The 20,885-nt window shown below is 39.1% G+C and overlaps 1 protein-coding gene across 2 annotated transcripts in view; it reads left to right on the top strand.

Annotated features, from left to right (window-relative positions):
* Positions 1-20,885, top strand: part of STK24 (serine/threonine kinase 24) — a 121,017-nt gene that overhangs the window by 36,106 nt on the left and 64,026 nt on the right. The window contains exon 2 of one of the 2 annotated variants that reach the window (XM_054574325.1): positions 9,825-10,055. In XM_054574325.1, the coding sequence (XP_054430300.1) occupies positions 9,825-10,055 (231 nt within the window). Of the gene's footprint in view, positions 1-9,824; positions 10,056-20,885 lie in introns of those variants that run through there. The other variant, XM_054574326.1, reaches the window with a different exon arrangement.

Genomic DNA, 20,885 nt, shown 5'->3' with positions numbered 1-20,885 from the left:
AAATAAACATCCATTTAAAGATGAGCAGATGCTAGGACTAGGAATCCATAAAATTCCTGGTGGTTTGTATTCATAGGCTATAATACCTGCCTCAAATTTCTTTCTTTCTTTTTTTTTTTGTAGAATATTTATTCAGCTTCTTCTAGATTATGCAGTAATGGCAAGATTGAGGTTAAAGAGTGTAATGTGGGGGAAACGAATTTACTGTGCCAGATTGTGAGAGGATATTTGTAATATGCTTAGGAGAGTTTAGGTAGAGAAATTGAACCTGTTATTTAGCAAAGGAAATGATCTGTTCATGGCCATATTTCCTTTTAGTGATTAGTGGATCTCTTATAATGTGGAAGAAAGCATGTTTCTATATAAACCTGTGATCAATGAAAAAATGATCTTTCATCATTTAGCTAGGAATAAAACTTTTCTGCCAAAGAATATTTGAGGATTGGAGAAATCTGATAACTACTTTGAGCTAATTGCAGCTATTTACTACTTAAATATTTTTATTTTGTAAATAAGGTTTTTATTTTGGAGATTTTAGATTAACCAACTAGTTAATATGCAAAACACACTTGGGGCTAGAGGTGGACAGTGAGAATGCAGGGTTAATAACTAGGTTGTCAGCTGAGGCAGAGGGAAGTTTTGGAATAAAAAAGATGAAAAATGTGAGCTGCAGGGAAATACCCTCTGCCCTGCACTGATGGGATTCCCTCCCAGGTGCAGAAAGTGGGCATGCCTTTGAAAGTTCTCCTTTCGAAGAACTTTCGGAGAGCTTTGGAGAGCGGGGCACCCTAACTTCCTCATAAAGATTGCTCCAAGAGCTGGGGTTCCGTTCCCAGAGATGTGGATTTCATGGCCGGGGCACCAGTTGCCTGTATTGAGGATCATCACACACAGTCGGGGAGGGCCTGCCACCCTGTAAACCACTGCTTGTGGCTCGAGGTTATACAGCAAATGCAACTGCTTTTGTCATTGTCTGGGCCCTTCCCCGCAGGGTCTCCTGGCCCTGCTTACAGTAATGCATCTGTGTGGTTTTGCTCTCTTCTGAAGGAAGCTGAGGCCGTCTTGCAGATGGCAGACACTGTGGGGTGGTTAGTTTGTACCTTTTTCTTCCCTTTACTCCTTACCCGAGGACATTTTCTTTTTTTTTCCCATTGCTTTTAGAGAGAAAGGAAGGGATAGAGGAAGGGGGAGAGAGGAAAATAGAAGCATTGATTGGTTGCCTACTGTATGTGCCCACAACCTAGTATGTGTCCTGTCAAGGAATCAAATCCTCAACCTTTCAGTTATAGAACTATGCTCCAACCAGCTGAGCCACACTGGCCAGAGCAGTTGGTTGTACCTTTGAAGGGTTTTGGCTGACTGTAGAGGAAACTATATTACAAATTTGTTGTTGTTCTTCAAGAGGAGCCCTTGTGTTCTGAGTCTGCATTCGGTGTAAAAATAAAAGTCCTGACCTGAGACTTTTTTTAATCAAGTTAAAATAAGATGCTCCCAACAGGTTTTCCCTCTTATGTTCATGTTAAAATGTGTCTCAGGATAGCTTTTTTTAGGGTCCTGGGTTTTTTGGGGGGATTCATAAGCTTTACATTGGCCTTGGATGCGTATGTTCCTGTATGTTTTTATTAAAAGGGCAGCTTGATTTTCAGATGGGGGAAGCATGGGAAAGATCCTGATAGTGAGCTTTCAAGTTGTAGGTAGGGGAGAAACTTGAGAGGTCAATGGGCTTGATTAGACAAAGACTAAATAAGACTAAATTGTATGAAAATAGGAATATAAAATTCAACCATACTTAAAAACAATAGTTTTTAATCTCTTTGGCACTGTTGCATTGTGTTTGTTATACATAATGTGTTCTCAAGTAAGTGTTTTGGCCAATGTTTTAATGGTTTTTAACAATGTCTCCAAAATCGAGTGTTGTTTTAAAGATGACCTCACTGAAATGTGATTGCTGAAATTCCACGCCAGCTCTAGCAAAAAAAAAAAAGTAACAATCAGCTGCCTATATCCGCAAAAGGTTTTGAAATGGCCTCACTTTTTTCCTCTTACCTTTGATCCTGACAAACCTGTTAGGTATATGATTACTTCAGGCATCATTTTTCTCTTTTTCTGAGAAGAGCTTGCTCAGGGTTATGCAGCAAAGTTGTTATGGCAGGAGGACAGTCCAGGTCTTTTGATTGTTAATTTTGTGCTCCTTCTCTTGTATTTTGCTGTATGAGCTGGAGAGGCAGTGATAGACCTGTTCAAACTTTGGAATCAGATGGCCGTGGGATTCTAGTTCAGGGCCTGTCAGTGCACTCTGTTCTTGGACAAATTGTAAAGCTCCTGTAAATAGGATATAATAATACCTCCTTCAGAGTAGGTACTCAGAAATGGCAGTGATTTTTGTTACAGCTTTATTTTTCCTGGGCCGCATCCAAGACCAAAGAGTTTCGCAGTCTCTGACTGTAGCTTTCACCTGGTTTGTGACATAAGGAAGGCCAGGCGTTCTGGGACTCCAGCTCTTTTATGGCTGTCAAAATGTAGCTGCCTTATGTATTTGAATCCTCTGCAGATTGTTTTGCAAGACAGTCTCTTAGGTTTAAATTTATGCTCAGAAATCATTAGTGAGGTTATTTCTTTCACAAACTGTCTAAAAGTAAGTGCTTCTATTTGGGAACCAAATGGACCTCTTGTCAGGCTGGCTGGGCGAGTCTTGTCCCTCGGGCCAGTGCATTTTGCATCTTGCCTTCTTTGCTGTAAGCCTCCCTGGACATGGGCCTGCTATCATTTTCCATTTGAAGTCTCTTCTGCTCATTTAACTTGAGTTCCTTCTCTTGACACTACCTGTAGAGTAGAGCCTTCTTTCTGTTTTGATTTTAAGGGATTTAGTAATCACATTATAGGAAAGTGCTCATAGCCATTCATGATCTTTTGTTTATAGTTCCTAGCATCATTTCTTAGGCCGAAGAATCTTATAATCGAGTTGGGGTCATTGCATCAGTGGTTAAGTGTTCTCTCCAGAAGCCACATGCTAAAACGTCATCCAGGCTACAGGGCCCTCTGGCCTCCCTGGTGGATGGTTCATTGACCTGTATCATGTGAGGGTTCTGTCACACAGGCCTCCGGAGGGTCAGCCCCTGCAATTTAGGAGTGTTGTAGATGTTTCCTTGTCTCTTTCTTAGGACGCTCACTCAGGCCTCCTAGAATTCCCCTTGATTCTTGTGAAGAAGGAGTCCTCATTATTTTAGTTGATTTTAGGAAAAGTGCACTGGTTTTGTGAGTTAGTTGATCTAGGCTTTGCTTTCAGCTCTAGTTAAGTGAAATGCTTCAAAGGAACTACTGAGTCTTGAACAAGTACTGTCAGAAAGAATGGCTCAATTATAACTACACCAAAAATAACTACTACAACAAAAGCACTTTCTATTTGTTAATACCTGTTGATCAGCAGATACTATCCAAGGAACTTTCCTTGTGTTCCCTATTTTATTCTTTCAACACCCTCAGAAGTAAGTAGTGTTATCCTATTTTCGAGATGTGGGAACGGGCTGGGTGGCTCAGTAACTTGCTAGTAATTTGGTAGAACTGAGGTATGAAATTGTACTTAGATATTAAGCCTCTGGCCCCCTAGAAACCATAGTTTTGGGCAAATAATTTAAGTGGTCAGAAGGACAGTATTATATAACTCTGTCCGATAGCTTATTTTAGGGATGTATCTAGTATCTTATTTCTCCAGGTTTTGTATAGCCACTATTCCAAATGAAGTATTTTGCAAAATCAGAACAAAACATGTTTGTGCACATTTGGTTGCACAGTTTTTTTTGGCTATGGCTGTGTTTTCCTGTGTCCATGTAATGCTCTGAATTTGAGCTGGGTTTTTGTTTTCTATTATTTTGGTATGTCTGAGACTGCTTTCTAAGGAAGTTTGTGTGTTGTCTGGAGGCACAGTTAGCAAGATTATAAGATACGGTTTTCAGTAGAACATCATAATTTTGAGGGGAAACAACTTATAATGTTAATACATTTTTCAATCTGAGGCATAAAAATGTGCTCTGGAGAAAAGGAGACTGCAGCTCTCTTTACTCAAGGGAGTTGTCAGGTTTGATTACGTTTTAAACAGCAAATGGGAATTTTCCACCTATAATGATGAAATAAGAGTGGCCTCTTTGAGGAAGAGGAAAATTTGAGATTGGGTTTTAATAAAAACATTTTTGGAATTTTAATAACTTTATTTTTAAATAGTTTCAGACTCATAAGATGCTGCAACAATAATGGGTAGTCCCTGTGTGCCCTTACCTAGCTTCCCCCAGTGATAACCAGGGATGTCCAGCCCATGGCCCACAGGCTGCATGCGTCCCAGGATGGCTGTGAATGTGGCCCAACACAAAATCATAAGTTTACTTAAAATTTTTTATTGCTAATCAGTTTTTGTTAAGTGTTTGTGTATTTAATGTGTGGCCCAAGATAGCTCTTATTCCATTGTGGCCCAGAGAAGCCAAAATGTTGGACACCTTGTAGGTAAAAATGAGGAAATCGATGTTGGTCCAGTGCTCTTAACACATGTGCAAACCTTAATTTAGATGTCACCAGTTGTGGCAGGCATTGCCCTCCGCCCCCAACACCTTTTTTGGCTTATAGTTCGGTGGTTCCATTACCATAAAGAATCTTCCTGTGTTACCTGCAATCCATCATCCTCTTTCTTCCCTTACCCCACTCCCAGCAACCACACATCTGTTCTCTATCAGTGTAATTCTGTCACTTAGAGAATTTTCTACAAATGGAATCATACAGTATGCAACCCTTGATGCTTGTACACTGTGTTAAGAAGTTGGGTGATGGGAGGGTAAGTAGGGGTAATGGCAGAAAGCAGGACTAGAAAGGACCTATATGGTTTAGATTCACAAGTGTTGGTGACTTCAGTCTGAGGCAGTGTGTTCCTGGTGGTTTTAAGCAGTGAAGGAAACCCGTGAGCTTTGAGGAAGCTAAACTCTGCCAGTAGGGAGTAGGAAAGTCTTGAAGTCGGATGTATGCTTAGCTGTTGTGGGTGAGGGAAGGGAGGGTGTGGAGTCAGGCAGTGGTTTGGCAGGGGGACCCCCATTGACAGACATTTTGGAAAAATAAAGGTACAGTTTGGATGTTGGTGTAAGCAAGGAATTGGGATATGGGGAGGGGGGAGTTGCAGCTTTGGAAATGGGAGGTAATACTATTAGCAGTGAAAAACATGGGGAGAGCCTGGTTGGGAGGGTTGTGTAGATATGGAAGTATATGATAGTGGTGAACAGCCATGCAGAGACATGCTGGTAACAGGGCTACATCAGGCTAGCAATATACATTCCACCTGTGTGCCCAGTTGGCTGACTTGTTGGTGGCTGCCTAGGGTGGTGGGGTGAGGGAGATTCTGAGGCCCAGGCTAAGTCCAGCTCAAGGAGGATAATCCTGTGATTTATTAGGAATGCTGGCTAAGTTCAGAAGAGGGGAGGGGGCTCACCTCCCACAACTTACCTTCCTGGTCTAGACCCCCCCCAAACTACAATGTTCTCTTGTCCATTGCTGCAGGGATAGTGATGTGAAGTGAAGTAGCAGGAATTAGAATACATCAAATTTAGTTCCTTTCTCTTTTCATAAAAAAAACAAAGTGAGAAACTTGACTTCAGCCAGTGTGGTGTAGAATGGTTTGACTATGCAAGTGGTACATCTGTAACTAAGAAACTCTTAAAGTTGATTAGTAATGCCAAATGCATTTTTCATTGCCAGAAATGATCAAAAGAAAACAGTAATAGCTATTTAGGTTTAAAAATAAAAAAATATGTGAGTCATCATAAAACTATTTTAATTAATTTTCTCAAGGAATTATAAAATACAGTGAATTATTATAGGAGCCTGAGTTCAGAAGGGCACAGCTTTGAAATTTCTCTAAGCCTTAGATTGGGGACTTTATACTGTGTATTTTCTCTTCAAAAGAATCCTGAAGTTTTAGGTGGCCTGCCTTCTTGTGCTGTGTGGCAGTGTGACTACTACTTGCGTGGAGCAGATTGTTTGTTCTTTACTTGTAGCTGGGGTTTCTAGGGATGCCAGGTTTCGGGGTAGTTGGTTGCCCCCAAACTTCCCTATCATTTCAGTGAGGAACTTCTGTGGAACCATTGATTTCAGATTCACTTGGGGTACTTTCCCTCCTTTTTTGTTCTTCCCACAGTCTCCAAGCCCAGTGAAGATTTTCTTGGAGGAAGGGGCTTAGGAGCATTTTTAGAGGCCAGACTTGGGCCTGGGGCCTGTTGCTCTGGGAGAATTTGTCTTCTACTTATTTAGGTGTCTTTTAAGGATCCTGACCTTACTACAATTAAGTTTAACAAATGCCCTGATATTCCTAAATCCTGCAATTAAAAACAAACAAGACAAGGTGTGAGTATGTAGGAAGGCCCAGAATTTAGCTGACTAAAGTTTAAAGAGATAGATGGCCCAGTGTTGTCATGATGAGTAATGAAAAAGGCAAGAAAATGAAGCCACCAGAAGTAGGGAAACTAAGTGACATTTCCCTAGGGTTTTCCATTAACCACAAGGCTCCTCTAGATTAAAAGTTGGGCTCTTACATTTTGAGGGAACTTGAGAGTTGTGATTAGGGAAGAAGTCTTCAATTGCTGACATTGCACTAGGTATGTCAGATGCTGTGATGGGTAGGTGCTAGATTCCGAACTCTAGTTGCATTTGCCAATCTAGAGAGATACTCTTATTTCTATTCTTATTTCTCTATCCCCTCAACCCTTCCCTCAGAGGAGGAAACAAAGATGTATGGATGTTGAGTAGCTTATGGGGTCGCCACTCAAGGAAGCATATAAATGAAATTCATACCTCCATCATGAGAAGTCTGTCGTCTTTGCCTTAGGGCAGCGATTTTCAACTGGTGTGCCGCAAGTCTTTTTAAAGCATTCAGTAGCTGACTAGTAAAGGGGCACTGACCTCTTTTCCCTTAAATTGTCAAAAATATGACAACAGCTGACACAACAATAGCCATCCAGTGCGAACGAATCAAAATTATACTGTTTTTGGTCAGATTGGCAAAAAATATATTTTTTGGTGTGCTGCAGAATTTTGGTAATTATTGGGTTGGCCAAAAAGTTCGTTCTGTTTTTTGGTAAGATGACTCTAAAAGTGCTTAGTTGTCTTCAACTTCATTCGAAACAACTTTTTTAGATTGCATTGTGACAGCTATCATATCAGCATGCATTAAAAAAAAATCAAAATTGGTGAACTTTTGTGCAGTTTTCTTAATATTGAAGATAGAAGAAAATAAGCAACATTTTTGGCATATTATGCCTTATTTTTTTTTTAAAGAAAGATAAAAAAGCAACTGAAACACACATGGAAACGTGTGGAGAAGGTGCTGTGACTGATCGAATGTATCAGAAGTGGTTTGCCAAGTTTTTTGCTGGAGATTTCTCACTGGCCAATACTCCACGGCTGGGTAGGCCAGTTGAAGTTGATAGCGATCAAGTTGAGACATTAATTGAGAATAATCAACATTATACCATGTGGGAGATAGCCCACATACTCAAAACATCTAAATCAATGAAGGTATTTGTGAAAATGAAAATGTCTTTTATTTTACGGAAAAGAGTAAATGGACTTTTTGGCCAACCCAGTAGTTTATGTTTGCCATGAGATGAAAAAGGTTGAAAATCCCTGCCTTCGAAAGATGATCTAGCTCAGCTGTGGAAATGGGAAGTTGCACTGGGCATTGGTATTTTTGATTGAGGAATCTGGGTCTTGAGGACTGGGATGTTATGTGCAGGCAGCACCCAGCCTCGTTTCCCCCAGCTTCTTAGCCTCATTACTCTAAGAAAGGGGCATGTAGGGAGATGGTCCTGATCTTCCCCTGCTTCAGATTCAGAGAATGCTGAGCCACTGTGACTTCGTCAGTCAGGCCCTGTTGCCTTTCAGGCACTTGGGATCAGGTGGGCTAGGATGGGTGGAGTGAGAGGTTAGTAGGCCTTCCTTATCTGGGATGATGATCTGTGCTTAGTTCAACAGAAACCTCTCTGAAAAGATCCTCAAAATGGTTGGCAGAATGACACATTTTCTACAAAAGAAATCTCCTTTCCTCAGAGAGCAGATTCTGGCAGCACAGAAGACCCTTTTCAAAATAGGTCATTGTTGGCATTGATTTTTCTTATGGCCATTAGCTATACTGCATGTAATGAGCAAGAATCACCAAAGCAAGGAATCCTGCTTATATGTTTAGTGCGCTGCTGTCACTATCTTAGCAGAGGTCTCCATTCTTGCCAGGAACAATTTTTAGCTCAGTTAACAAATGCTAACAGTGACAGAGAGTGTGGAATGACATACTATACTTGAGCAGATGCGAGACCAAGCAGCTGCCACTAGCTCTAGAGGTGCAGACTCTGGGAAAGGGACACTGAGGAAGATAGTGAAGCAGTAGTGAAAACAAGCAGTTTTTAAAACGAAACCTGTCCAGTATTAGTACCCTTTAAATACTTTCCTACTGCAGTGATCTCCATTGACTCTGTTATGTATTGTGTAATAAGTTACTCCAGAACTTCATAACCTAAAACAATAATCATTTAGTGTTTCTCATGATTTCTCAGTTTGACCCAGGGTTTTTCTGCACCTCTCACGTGGGCTCACTCATGTGCCTGTGGTTAGCTAGAGAGTTGCTAGCCTGGGCTCAGCAGGGACAGCTAGGAAGCTAGGCATCTCTTTCCATGTGTATAGTGGGCCTGTGTGTGGCTAGTGTCTTGGATCTCAGAGTGTGGTCACCTGGCCACCAGCAGCTATGTTACCTGGGCACTCCTTGCTTCTTGAGCCCCACGCCAAATATACTGAATGAGGAACTCTGGAGTGGAGCCAGGCAGCCTGTGCTGTAACCAACAATCTCTCCAGGTGATTCTGATGCTGAGACTGGAGAATCACTTCTCCTGAGTATTAAGGCTCTCAGCACCTCTTCCTCACCCTTACTACCATTCTCTGCAGCTCGCTCTGAATTGGGATCTTTACTGTGCCTGGCCTGGATCCTGTTTGTGTCACTGTAAGGCTGGGGTTTTCTTACTGCTCATGGGACATTTATTGACTATCAGCTATTTTGCCCAGACACATTGGTGTAGAGGTGAGTAAGAGATAGATGGTCTTGAACCCCCTCAACTTATAGTTTAGCAAAGGTGTTACACGTGTGCTGTGGGAGATCGTTCAATTCAGCAGGGGAAATAATGAATTTAGTTTGTACATGTTGAGCTTGCAATATCCTGGTAGAAATATCTGGCAAGTAATTGATTCTAAGAACTAAAACACAAAAGGCAAGACTGGAGCTAGCAATTTGAAAGTCCTCATGTCCACCATGATTCAAAGCCTGTTTTCCTCAAAGGTGGCTATTCATCAGAATCAATTGAGGTCTTTTAAAAATATGGATTATGCATGTTCATCCCCCATGTCTGTAAATGTTTGAGATCTCTAAGTGTCCCAGATGTTTCTGACCAGCTAGGTTTGGGAACATGGCGCCAAACCATGAAACTGGATGACAACCTGGGGATGAGTTAGAGAAAGAATAGGAGGCGAAGTTGTCGGGAACCTTGCAGGGGACTGCCTGTGATTCTGGGCTGACGCAGGTAGAGTCTGAGTGTGAAGATTCTTCTGGAACTAGCTGGACTGAAAGAAGATGATTGGAGAACAGGGTTGTAGACACCAAGGGACTGGAGAGTTACTATGGGAGGATTTTCAAGGGGAGGATGGGATGTGGGATGCAGAATACTGCACGATTGGTAGCCACAGCTGGAGCCAGACCAAAGTGGTGACCAGTGAGGGATGAGGCACCTGACAGATCTTTGCTTTCTCTCCTACAGAACCTAAAAGCAGATCCAGAAGAGCTTTTTACAAAACTGGAGAAAATTGGAAAGGGCTCTTTTGGTGAGGTGTTCAAAGGCATTGACAATCGGACTCAGAAAGTGGTTGCCATAAAAATCATTGATCTGGAAGAAGCTGAAGATGAGATAGAGGACATTCAACAAGAAATCACAGTGCTGAGTCAGTGTGACAGTCCATATGTAACCAAATATTATGGATCTTATCTGAAGGTAAGGCTTAAAAATAAAAACGTCATTTTCCATGATGCAGCACTTGACTGAGATGCAAATGGTCTATGTGAAGGACTTCAATAAATAACACAGCAGGTTTTCAAAGGAAGGATAAATGTTTCGACCTTTGCAGTGAAAAGAAATGGACTTTGATAGTTTAATCATCTTAAATGTCAACATAGAAATATATTTTTGGTAAAAGTGTTTGATATTGAATTTTGTTTCTAACAAAGTATTCCTAAGTGGGACTTTGTCATCAAAAAATGCATTTATTATTAAGTTATTTTAATGATAAACATTAAATACCTAATTTTAACATGGTTTACTCATGACAACCTAAGGAATAGTCTTTTGATATTTAATGTGGTTTGATATAATGCTGTTTTAAAAAAACTGGTGCTGGGAATTGATAATGTTCATTAGTGAGCAGTGTATCTACATTTGACTCCTAAGAATTATAGGGAAGTAAATAATTACTAAAATAGTAGTTATAGAATGACACTTCCCATTGTCCTTGATCTTCACCCAGTTAAGTGGAAAAGGACAGTATTAAAACTGGTTTTTCAGTCCTGCATGGAACCATTTTAGATGTTGTAGGGTAAAAATCATGTCACACCACTAAGAAAGTTGGAGACTATCTCTGTGTTTCAAGTTCCTTGACATGTACCTGTTTTGCTGCACTAAGAAATGTGTCTTTCAAAGTGGGGTTTTGGAGATCTTCTCTCCCCCCCCCCCCCCCCCAACAACTTTATTTTATTTTTAGAGAGAGGGGAAGGGAGGGAGAAAGGGAGAGAAACATCAGTGTGTGATTGCCTGTTGAGTGCCCCCTACTGGGGAATCTGTCCTACAACCCAGGCATGTGCCCTGACTGGGAATTGAACCAGGGACACTTTGGTTTGCAGGCTGGCACTCAGTCCACTGAGCCACACCAGCCAGGGTGGGTTTTGGAAAGCTTAAGAACTAGTAAAAAACATTCTGAAGTAATTCTGGTGAAAATTAAAACTTCACAGGTAAAAACAAGTATTTCCTGAGGGAGGCAGCAATAAGTCCAGGTAATATAAGAAAGACTAGGTCTCCTCCTCTCCTGGGTTTATCCTCTAAATTCTCCATGTTGCCAATTGCAACTTACTCTGTTGTCAAAGGGGCAGTGCACGCTTTCATTTTGTGAAAATGTGATAATAAGGTAAAAGTGGAAGGATGGACATACTTAGAACCATTGACTCACTAAAGTGAATATGTAAAGGAAATCAAAATTCAGTGGTAATCCTATCTTTTTCATTGTGTAAAGCCTGGCAATATGTAATAGATTAAATGCAGCATTTTGAAATGGGAAGGGTAAGTTTAGAAGTCAAATGTCCAGGACTCGAATCTTGATTGTCTGGGTGTGTGGCCTTGACCAGGTTTTTTTGTTTGTTTGTTTTTTTGTTTTTAAATTTTAAGTAACTTGTCTGCTTACTCTTTTGTAAAATGGAAAATAAAGTAATACCTCATTGTTGCAAAGATGAAATGGAATTGCATGAAAGTATCTGGTATGTAGTAACTACTTAATGAGTGTTAATTTCCTTCCTTAATTTATTGAATTTATTCATACCTCATCTCTGAAATTACATTGCAATAAAAGACTTAGCCAACTGAGGTCAAAGCAAGATGGAGGAAGTATACCAGCAATAACAATCAATGTTGCTTTGGGAGTGCATCCACTTTGGGTCTTGACAGGGCAAAAAGGGAAGCACTGCACATTTTATCATTCTCATGATCCAAGAGGAGAACCCATGCAACTTCCATTTGGGAAAGCAAAAAGGTCTTCTTGATATTAACTTTCTATTGAAAAGAAAAAAAAAAAACACCTAAAGAAACCTAATTTGAACTCTGTCTGCTGTATCACTTAATATTCTTTGTGAAATGACTTTAACAGTAGTTTTTAAGTAAATTCCAAGTTGGGTTCCATGTGGTATGCTAATGTGCTTTAATATGAAGTATGATACCAAAGGGCAATGGAAGTATGGAAGATCCTCATAAACTTTTGGTGACTGATACCAGCTAATATTTAATTATGGTAATTAAGGATTAGTGGTTCAGAAGTATCTTCTTTAACCTTAACTACTCAGCAGAATTTTTACTTCATGGTGGAATATATTGCTTTATTGTGGCCAAACATGGTCTTACCTTGACTGCATATGTTTAGAGATTCCATCTCATATGCCTGTGATTGCCTGAGTCACTAATCCTAGAACATGCATTTCAAGTCAACCTAACCTCAATCTAGAGGTAGCCCAGTGATTGATTTAGTCAACATAATGTCAAGCTGCTAGAATAACTCCTTAGATTTATAATGGCTCAAATATGGTAGACATTTATTCTTGTTCACTGGTAGCCTTGATTTGTGGGCAGTTTTCTTCCAGTGATTGAGGAACCCAAGTTTCTTTTACCTTCTTGCCCTCTTCCCTCCATTTTCCACATATGGCTGTACTTGTCTGCCGTTAAGTCATCATGGGCTGCAAAAAAATGGAGGCTCCTGTGGGAAGTTTTCATGTGTGCAGGCCTAGACATAGAGCCCATTATTTCTTTCTGCCCACATTGCTGGTCAGAACTCAACCACACAACCACACCTAACTCAGGCAGGGCTGGAAAATGTCATCTAATTGTGTGCTTCATGGAAGAGGAAGTGGGCTTAGTACTCAGCTGGCCATTCCTTTCCAAAGCTACTTACTATGTAAAGGAAGTGAAATAACTCATGGAATGATTTTCTCCATTGTCTGTCTGCAGGTAGGATGAAAAGTTTTGATAATTTTGTCTGCAGTGTCTTGTATATTTTACTAGTCAGATTATTCTTTAGAAAATATAACTGCCTCAGGAATGCCAGGAAATAGTATCACAATTGTGAAAACTTGCCCTAATTTTATTTATTTTTTTAACCTTCATCCAAGGACATGCTTACTGATTTTAAAAGGGGGAGGGGAGGGGGGAGGAGATGGGGGAAAGAATGAGAGAGAGACACACACACACACAGACAGAGAGAAAGGAAGAAGGAAACAGAGAAACAGACAAACACATAAGTCAGCTGCCACTCATACGTGCCCTGACCGGAGACTTAACCTACAACCTAGGTATGTGCCCTGACTGGGAATTGAACCTGCTACTGCTACCTTTTGGTGTACAGGACAGTGCTCCAACCAACTGAGCCACACTGGCCAGGGCAACTTGTCTTAGTTTCCTAAACCATGTTAAAGATGATTGTGTCTCATTTGACTAAAAACAGTGAATTGCTCTTGTTAAACAATATTAACTATGATAAGTTGGTCAGGAAAAGAATCCCAATGTACGTGTGTGTGGGGGGGTGGTGTTTAAACCAGATAAAGAGATTTATTATAAAGTAAGAATAATAAAAGCAATGTGGTACTGGCAAAGGGAGAGACAAACCCGATTTCACAGTAGTATGGAAGATGCCCTCAAATTCATATAACTGTACATTAAATAGGCTAAATTTTACTGTATGTAAATTATATCTCCATAAAAGAACAAAATGATCTTATGTGTTTGAGTCTGTTTCTGGACTCTGTTTTGTCCCATGTTCTTATGCAACATTGTCTTGAATATGTACTTTTGTATGTATTAGTCCATGAAATCAGGAAGTATTAAGTCCTGCAACTTTGTTGTTTCTCAACATTGCTTTGGATATTCTAGGTCCTTTGCCTTTAAATATACATTTTAGAAGTTGCTCATAAATTTTTTCTTTCCTTTTTGGTGAGAGCATTTGAGTTCTACTCTCTTAGTAGATTTCAATTACATGATAGTTTATCAATTTATTAAAAAAAAACCCAAACTTTAACAAACCTAGTGGGTTTATGATGGGGATTGTGTTGAATTTGTAGATTAATTGGAGGATTTCAGGTCTTAGTATTGAGTTATTCAATCCATTACCTTGGAACTTGTTATATCCATGAATTTCATTTATTTAGGTATTCTTCAATTTCTCTCACCAGTATTTCATAGTTTGCAGTTAAATGTCTTGGATGTTTCTTGTCAAATTTATTTTTACATATTTTATGCTTTTGACATTATAAGTGGGATCCTAAAAGTTTCATTTTCCATTCTTTGCTGCTAGTAACGAAAAACTGATTTTTGTATTTTGACCTTGGATCCTGTGATATTGCTACATTCACTAAATAGTTCTAGTTGCTTTGCAAATTAGTTAAGGTTTTCTATGTAAAGAATCATGTTATTTGTAAGTAGAGAATATTTAAAGCCTTCATTTCTTCTCTTTATGTCTTTCATTTCTTTTGTTTGCCTTATACCACTGGGTAGGACCTCCGTCTGATACAGTGTTGAATATAAGCTATGAGAGTAGGCATTCTTGCATTGTTTCCAGATTTAGGACTATAGGGATAATTATACATCTTTTTTTAAACATACATTTTATTGATTATGCTATTACAGTTGTCCCAATTTTTTCTCCTTTGCGTCCATCTGATACCCTCTTCCCCCCCCTTAGTTCATGTCCATGGGTCATGCATATAAGTTCTTTGGCTTCTCCATTACATATATATACTGTTCTTAATATCCCCCTGTCTATTTTTACCTACCAATTTGTGCTTCATAATCCCTGCAACTTTCCCCTCATTTTCCGCTTTGCTTCTTCAGACTGATAACCCTTCACATGAACTCCATATCTATAATTCTGTTCCTGTTCTGCTTATTTTCTTAGTTTGTTATTTGGGTTCAATTATTGATAATTGTAAATTTACTGCCATTTTAATGTTCATCATTTTGATCTTTTTCTTACATAATTCCTTCTAGCATTTCATATAATAATGGCTTGGTGATAATGACTTTCTTTAGTTTTACCTTGTCTGGGAAGTACTTTGTCTACCCTTTGATTCTAAATGATAGCTTCACTGAATAGAGTAATCTAGGTTGTAGGTCCTTGCTTTTCTTCACTTTGAATACTTCCTTCCAGCCCCTTCTTGCCTGTAAAGTTTCCTTTGAGAAATTAGCTGACAGTCTTATGGGAACTCCTTTGTAGATAACACTCTGCTTTTCTCTTGCTGCTTGTAAGATTCTTTATCTTTAACCTTTGGCATTTTAATTATGGTGTGTCTTAGTGTGTTCCTCTTTGGGTCCATCTTGTGTGGAACTCTCTGTGCTTCCTGGATTTGTATGACTATTTCCTTCACCAAATTAGGAAAGTTCTCTTTCATTATTTTTTTCAAATTTATTTTCAATTTCTTGCTCTTCCTCTTTTTCTTTGGCACTCTTGTCATTCGGATGTTGGTACATTTAAAGTTGTCCCATTGGTTCCTAAGCCTCTCCTGATTTTTTTGAATTCTTTTTTCTTCCTGCTGTTCTGATTGAATGCTTTTTTCTTCCTTGTTCCAGATCTCTTGATTTGATTCTTGGCTTCATCCCCTTCACTGTTGGTTCCCTGTAGATTTTTCTTTATTTCATTTAATGCATCCTTCATTTCTGCCTGGGTCTTGATATTGTGTTGTTGAAGTTCCCAGTGAGTTCCTGGAGCATCCTAATTACCAGTGGTTTGAACTTTGCATCTGATAGATTGCTTTTCTCCATTTTGTTTAGCTCTCTTTCTGGAATTTTCATCTGTTTCATTTGGCCTGTGTTTGTCTCCTCATTTTGGCAGTCTCCCTGTGTTTGTTTCTATGTATTAGGTAGAGCTGCTTTGACTCCCTTTCTTAGTAGTGTGGCCTGTTGTAGAAAAGCATACTTATTAAGTTGTATGTAATGGAGACTTAGGTAGTCGTGAGGGTGGGGCAACCCCTGTTACTGCTCTCTTGCTCTCTGTGGGTGGAGGGCTAGCAGAAGGGACAATGATGCCGCCTGTCCTCTGGAGTTTTGCTGGCGAGGAAGTTGGCTCCCAGCACTTGTACTTTCTCCCTGTATGCCACTGTTGCCCTGGTGCTGAATTCCTGAGGGGATGGGTCTGCACGAGTCCTTAGCCTATTGGATGCCCTTTTAAGAGGAGTCTTTTGAAAATTCCAGTTTTTTCTGCCAGAAAAACTGGTTCTTATAGCCAGAAATTATTGGGACTTAATCTCTCTGGTGCTGGAACCCTGGGCTGGGTGGTCTGGACTGGGGTTGGGGTCCCTTGCTTCCGAGGTATCCCTCCCGCTTTTTATCCACCACACATGGATATGGGACCACCCGTTCCTGTCTTTGCGCCTCTCCATGCCAGTGCCACTCTGCATCTCCATGCCTCCCTGTGTCTCTGTCCCCCTTACTCATCTAGATCAATGTGGCTTCTTTAAATCTTTGGTTGTCACACTTCCACACAGCTTGATTTTCTGATGAATTTGGGTGAAATTTGTTTTGTAGTCTAGTTGTATTTTTTTGCTATAGTTATGCATGGAGGGAGGGGCATGTTGCCCTACACCTCCATCTTGACCAGAAATTCCAGACCTGTGATTTTATCTGCCCATTTTTGTACAACAGAGTTTCAGGAATTTCCTTGGCTCAGAGGAATACCCTCATGGATGAGCCAGAGGCTTTTTTTCCCATCATCTGAGTAGGCTTATGAAGTTTAAACTAGTATAGTCCTAACTGTCAAGTAAGATACAAATTAAATTGCTATGTAAGACATATGGGTCTTAGATACACAGTTGAAAATAATTGTGGTTTATGAGGTTTATATGTTTTTTGTTTTGCCCTTTAAAAAGTCCCCTATAGTGTAGTCAGTGGTAATATTCTTAGTTTTTTAAAGTAGTGATGGGAGAGAGAGGGTTTAGGATTTCATCTTGTGTTAAAACTCTTTTACATAGCAAGATTGGTCAAAGGAGAAATTAGCCGAAAATGGTTTCTTCATTACTTGGTTAGCATTATAAGATCTCATGGTGTTTTGGTTTCAATTATGTAGTCTAGAGAAAATATCGAAAACACTAGGCTAATGTTGTAAATTTATGAATGTTGCTTAAAAGCAGGGGAGTGGAGTTGATTATGACTTTTGACTGTGTAGTTATGATCAAATCACAGCGCTGCTTTGTAGCATGTTTCCCCCCCAAAGATTAAAAACAACGACAATGATTTAAGAAGGAAAAGGAATAATACAAAAGTGAAAATTTGTTTATTTTGATGAATCTGAGGCCTGGATAGGTCTTGATAGATTTTCACATACCATAGAAGAACTAAATTTGTTATGGTTTAAATTTTTACTTTTTGGAGAATTAAACCAGCTAAAATATTTAATTAACCAGAAGCCTCTGTGTCCTAACCATAATACGATTGGAGGTCTCCCCCCGTGCCTCCCCCCATGCCCAAATACCATCTGCAAGGTCATAGTGAAACTTGTGTATTTGTGTGTGTGAGAGGGGTACTTTGGGAGGTGTGCAGAAAGAGATAAAGGATTTTTAAAAAAAAAATTTAAACAGTGAAGATATACTAGGATGACGCAAGATGATAACAGAGGACAGTGACTGGTAGTATAGGATTCTAAGCCTTTTTTTTTTTTTTTTAATGAAGCATTCACAAGTTCTGCTCATATTGTTAACAACATAAATCTCTAAGGTTCCTCCCCCTGCCCCCCAGTAAAGATTGCCAGACCATTAAAATCTCCACTTTGAGATTTACTTAGAGTTAAAGCCGGTGTTTTAGTCAGATCCTGGTATAGGTACTTAATTATGTGGCTACTCTTCAGGCTGCTGACTTCCTCAAGGGTAAAATGCAGATAAATGAATTTATCTTGCAGAATTACTAATAAAGATTGAAATTATATGTAAGTAAAATGCTTGACATGTAACGTAGATGATTTTTAGCAAATGATAACTTAATTTTTTAAAATAAAAGTTACCTGTGCCAAATGACTTAGAATTCATGAGTCTTAAAACATTATTATACTTTTATTATTTTACTTTACAGTAAATTTTGTAGTACTCTCAAACATCAAGCCAGTTTAATCCAAGAAAATCAGGTTGAAGGCAAAACCCAATAAACAAAAAAAGGCATATTTATCAAACGTTTACTTTGTCTTAGTTGTTTTTGTTGTATTGGATTGTCCAAAAAGTCTGTTGACATTTTTTCTGTAAAATAAAAGACATTTTTCATTTTCACCAAAACTATTGAGTTAGATATTTTGAGTATGTCAGGAATCTTCTGCATGGTATAATGTTGATTGTTCTCAACTAATGTCTCAAGTTGATCATTGTCAACTTCAACTGGCCTATCTGACTGTGGAGCATCGTCCAGTGAGAAATCTCCAGCATGAAACTTGGCAAACACTTTTGACACATTCCATCAGTCACCGCTCATTCTCCATATACTGCACAAATCTTTTTTGTGTGTTTCAGTTTTTTTACCTTTCTTGAGATAAAAAAGCATAATATGCTGAAAATGTTGCTTATTTTCTTCCACCTTCAATATTAAGATGGCTACCCCCAAATTCACCAATTTTGATGTTTTTTTTTAAATGAATGCTGATACGACAGCTGTTACAATTCAGTCTAACAAAGTTGTTTCGAATGAAGTTAAAGACAACCAAGCACGACTAGAGCCATCTTACAGGGGGAAAAAATGAACAAACTTTTTGGCCAACTCAATAGTATGAATATTAATAGGAAGTATGTCAATTAAGTGAGTAGTTCTCTAATACTGGATGCAGGCCCTGGCTTAACAGTAAGTTTTTCTTCAGTTCCTAAAATTTTTAGGGTAGTTTTACTCATTGGATTCCCTGCAAAACTAATGTGAAAAAATCCCTTGATGAGTTTTAGAAAAACTAAATCCTCTATGTAAGAGCTTATTCTGGTAAAGGATTGATTGTATTGTGTATGTTACAGATGTAAGTACTTTGGCATAATTTTTTAAAGTTATATTCTTTTGACTTGGTCATTAGAGTAGTGTTAATGAATGAAAAAGCAAGTACGATGCTGATTCATTCCCTTCCTCCCTTCCTCACACATAGTATTTGATTCTTAATGCTAAAGTAGAAATCTTCCCACTATAGCCTCTGAGCTTTGGGCTTACTGCCCAGCCAATAAATTGGCCTATTTTATTTCGTTAAATCAAGTGATCATTTACTTACTGTTTTCTTTCCCTTTTCCATGTGTGGACATCAGATGAGGGGAGTTGAGTTTGATAGTTTTTGATTTGTGGCACTATCATCATTGATCTGTGTAAGACTCTTGTTCTGTTTTGATCTGTTTCATTATTTCATTCTTCATCCCCACTGCACTCCTCTTTTGTACGACAAGTTTTTTTTTTTTTTAAAAAGATTATTTATTTATATATTTTTAGAGAGGGGAAGGGAGACAGAAAGAGGGGGAGTAAAACGTCAATGTGTGAGAAACATCGACCAGTTACCTCTGGGTAACCTCTGGGAGCATACAGCTCCCAGACTGAGACTGAACCCACATCCTAGGCATGTGCCTTGGTGGGGAATCAAATCAGTGACCCCTAGCTTTGCGGGAGACTCCCAACCAACTGAGCCAAACTGGTCAGGGCTGACCATAAATTCTGATATATCTTATTGATATGTATGTCCTCAGTTAATAAAACATTGTTTTGTGTACTGTGTATGAATTTATTTTCCCCTGCCACATAGAGTGATGTAAAAAAATTTAAACCCAATAAAATTAACTTTTTTGAGTATCCAGTTCTTACAGTTCTGTGCATTTTTAACACATGCGTAGATTCTAATGACCACTGCCCACACATAGGATACGGACAACCAGTGTCCCAAAGAATTCCTTACCCATTCTCCACCTCAACCCCTTGTAACCATTGCTCTGTTTTGTGTCCTTATAGTTTTGCTTTTCCCAGAGTGTTATATATAAATGGAATCATATGCCTTTTGTTACTGGCTTCTTTCAGTTAGCAAAATGCATTTGGGATTCATCCATGTATTTGTTTGTGTATCAATTGTTTGTTCCTTTTTATTGTCAAGTGGTATACTGTTATATGGATGTACCATATTTACCTGTGGAAGGGCAGTTGGGTTGTTTCCATATTTTGGCAGTTATGAGTAATGTTGCTATAAACATTCATATGTAGTTTTCATTCATTCATTCATTCATTCATCTAAAGACCAATGAGTCAAGAATACCTAGAAGTAGGATTGCTCTATCATATGGCAACTTTTAATTTCTCTTGGGTATATGCCTGGGGATAGAGTTACTGGGTCATACTGCAGCTATGTTTAACCTTTTGAGGAACTGTTGCACTGTTTTCTGAATCATCTGCACCATTTTATAGTCCCTCCAGTAGTGAGTTGAAGGTTCCAATTTCTCCACACCCTCATTAAACGTATTATCTGTCCTTTTCATTATAGCCATCCCTACTGGGTGTGAAGTGGTATTTAATTGTGGTTTGGGTTTGCATTTCTCTCATGGCTAATGATGTTGAGCATGGTTTGTTTCCTGTCTTGCCAACACTGATGTAAAACTTTCCAATTTTTCCTTTCTCTTTACAAAAATTTTTTTTAAAGATTTTATTTATTTATTTTTAGAGAGACAGGAAGGGAGGGAAAAAGAGGGGGAAACATCAGTGTGTGTGGTTGTCTCTCTCGTGCCCCCAACTGGGGACCTAGCCTGCAACCCCGGCTTGTGCCCTGATATGCATCAAACCGGTGACCCTTTTGTTCACAGGCCAGCTCTCAGTCTACTGAGCCACACCAGCTAGGGCTAAAAATTTTTTTAATTCAAATTATTTAAACTGAAATAAACAACAACAGCCCGTTCATTCCCCCTGCCCCACCACCAGCCTCTTTCAGCCAGCTGTCTGTTCTCTGTATATAGTTTTTTAAGTTTAGATTCCACATATGAGAGAAATCATATGGGATTTGTCTCACTGACTTATTTCACTTAGCGTAATTTCAGGATTATTGTAAAT

Source organism: Pteronotus mesoamericanus, unplaced genomic scaffold (genome assembly GCF_021234165.1).
Source record: "Pteronotus mesoamericanus isolate MK-2021 breed Mesoamerican mustached bat unplaced genomic scaffold, CSHL_Meso_final contig_26, whole genome shotgun sequence".
Classification (NCBI taxonomy): domain Eukaryota; kingdom Metazoa; phylum Chordata; class Mammalia; order Chiroptera; family Mormoopidae; genus Pteronotus; species Pteronotus mesoamericanus.
Note: the sequence above shows the minus strand (reverse complement) of the source record. Positions and strands in the feature narration are given on the sequence as shown.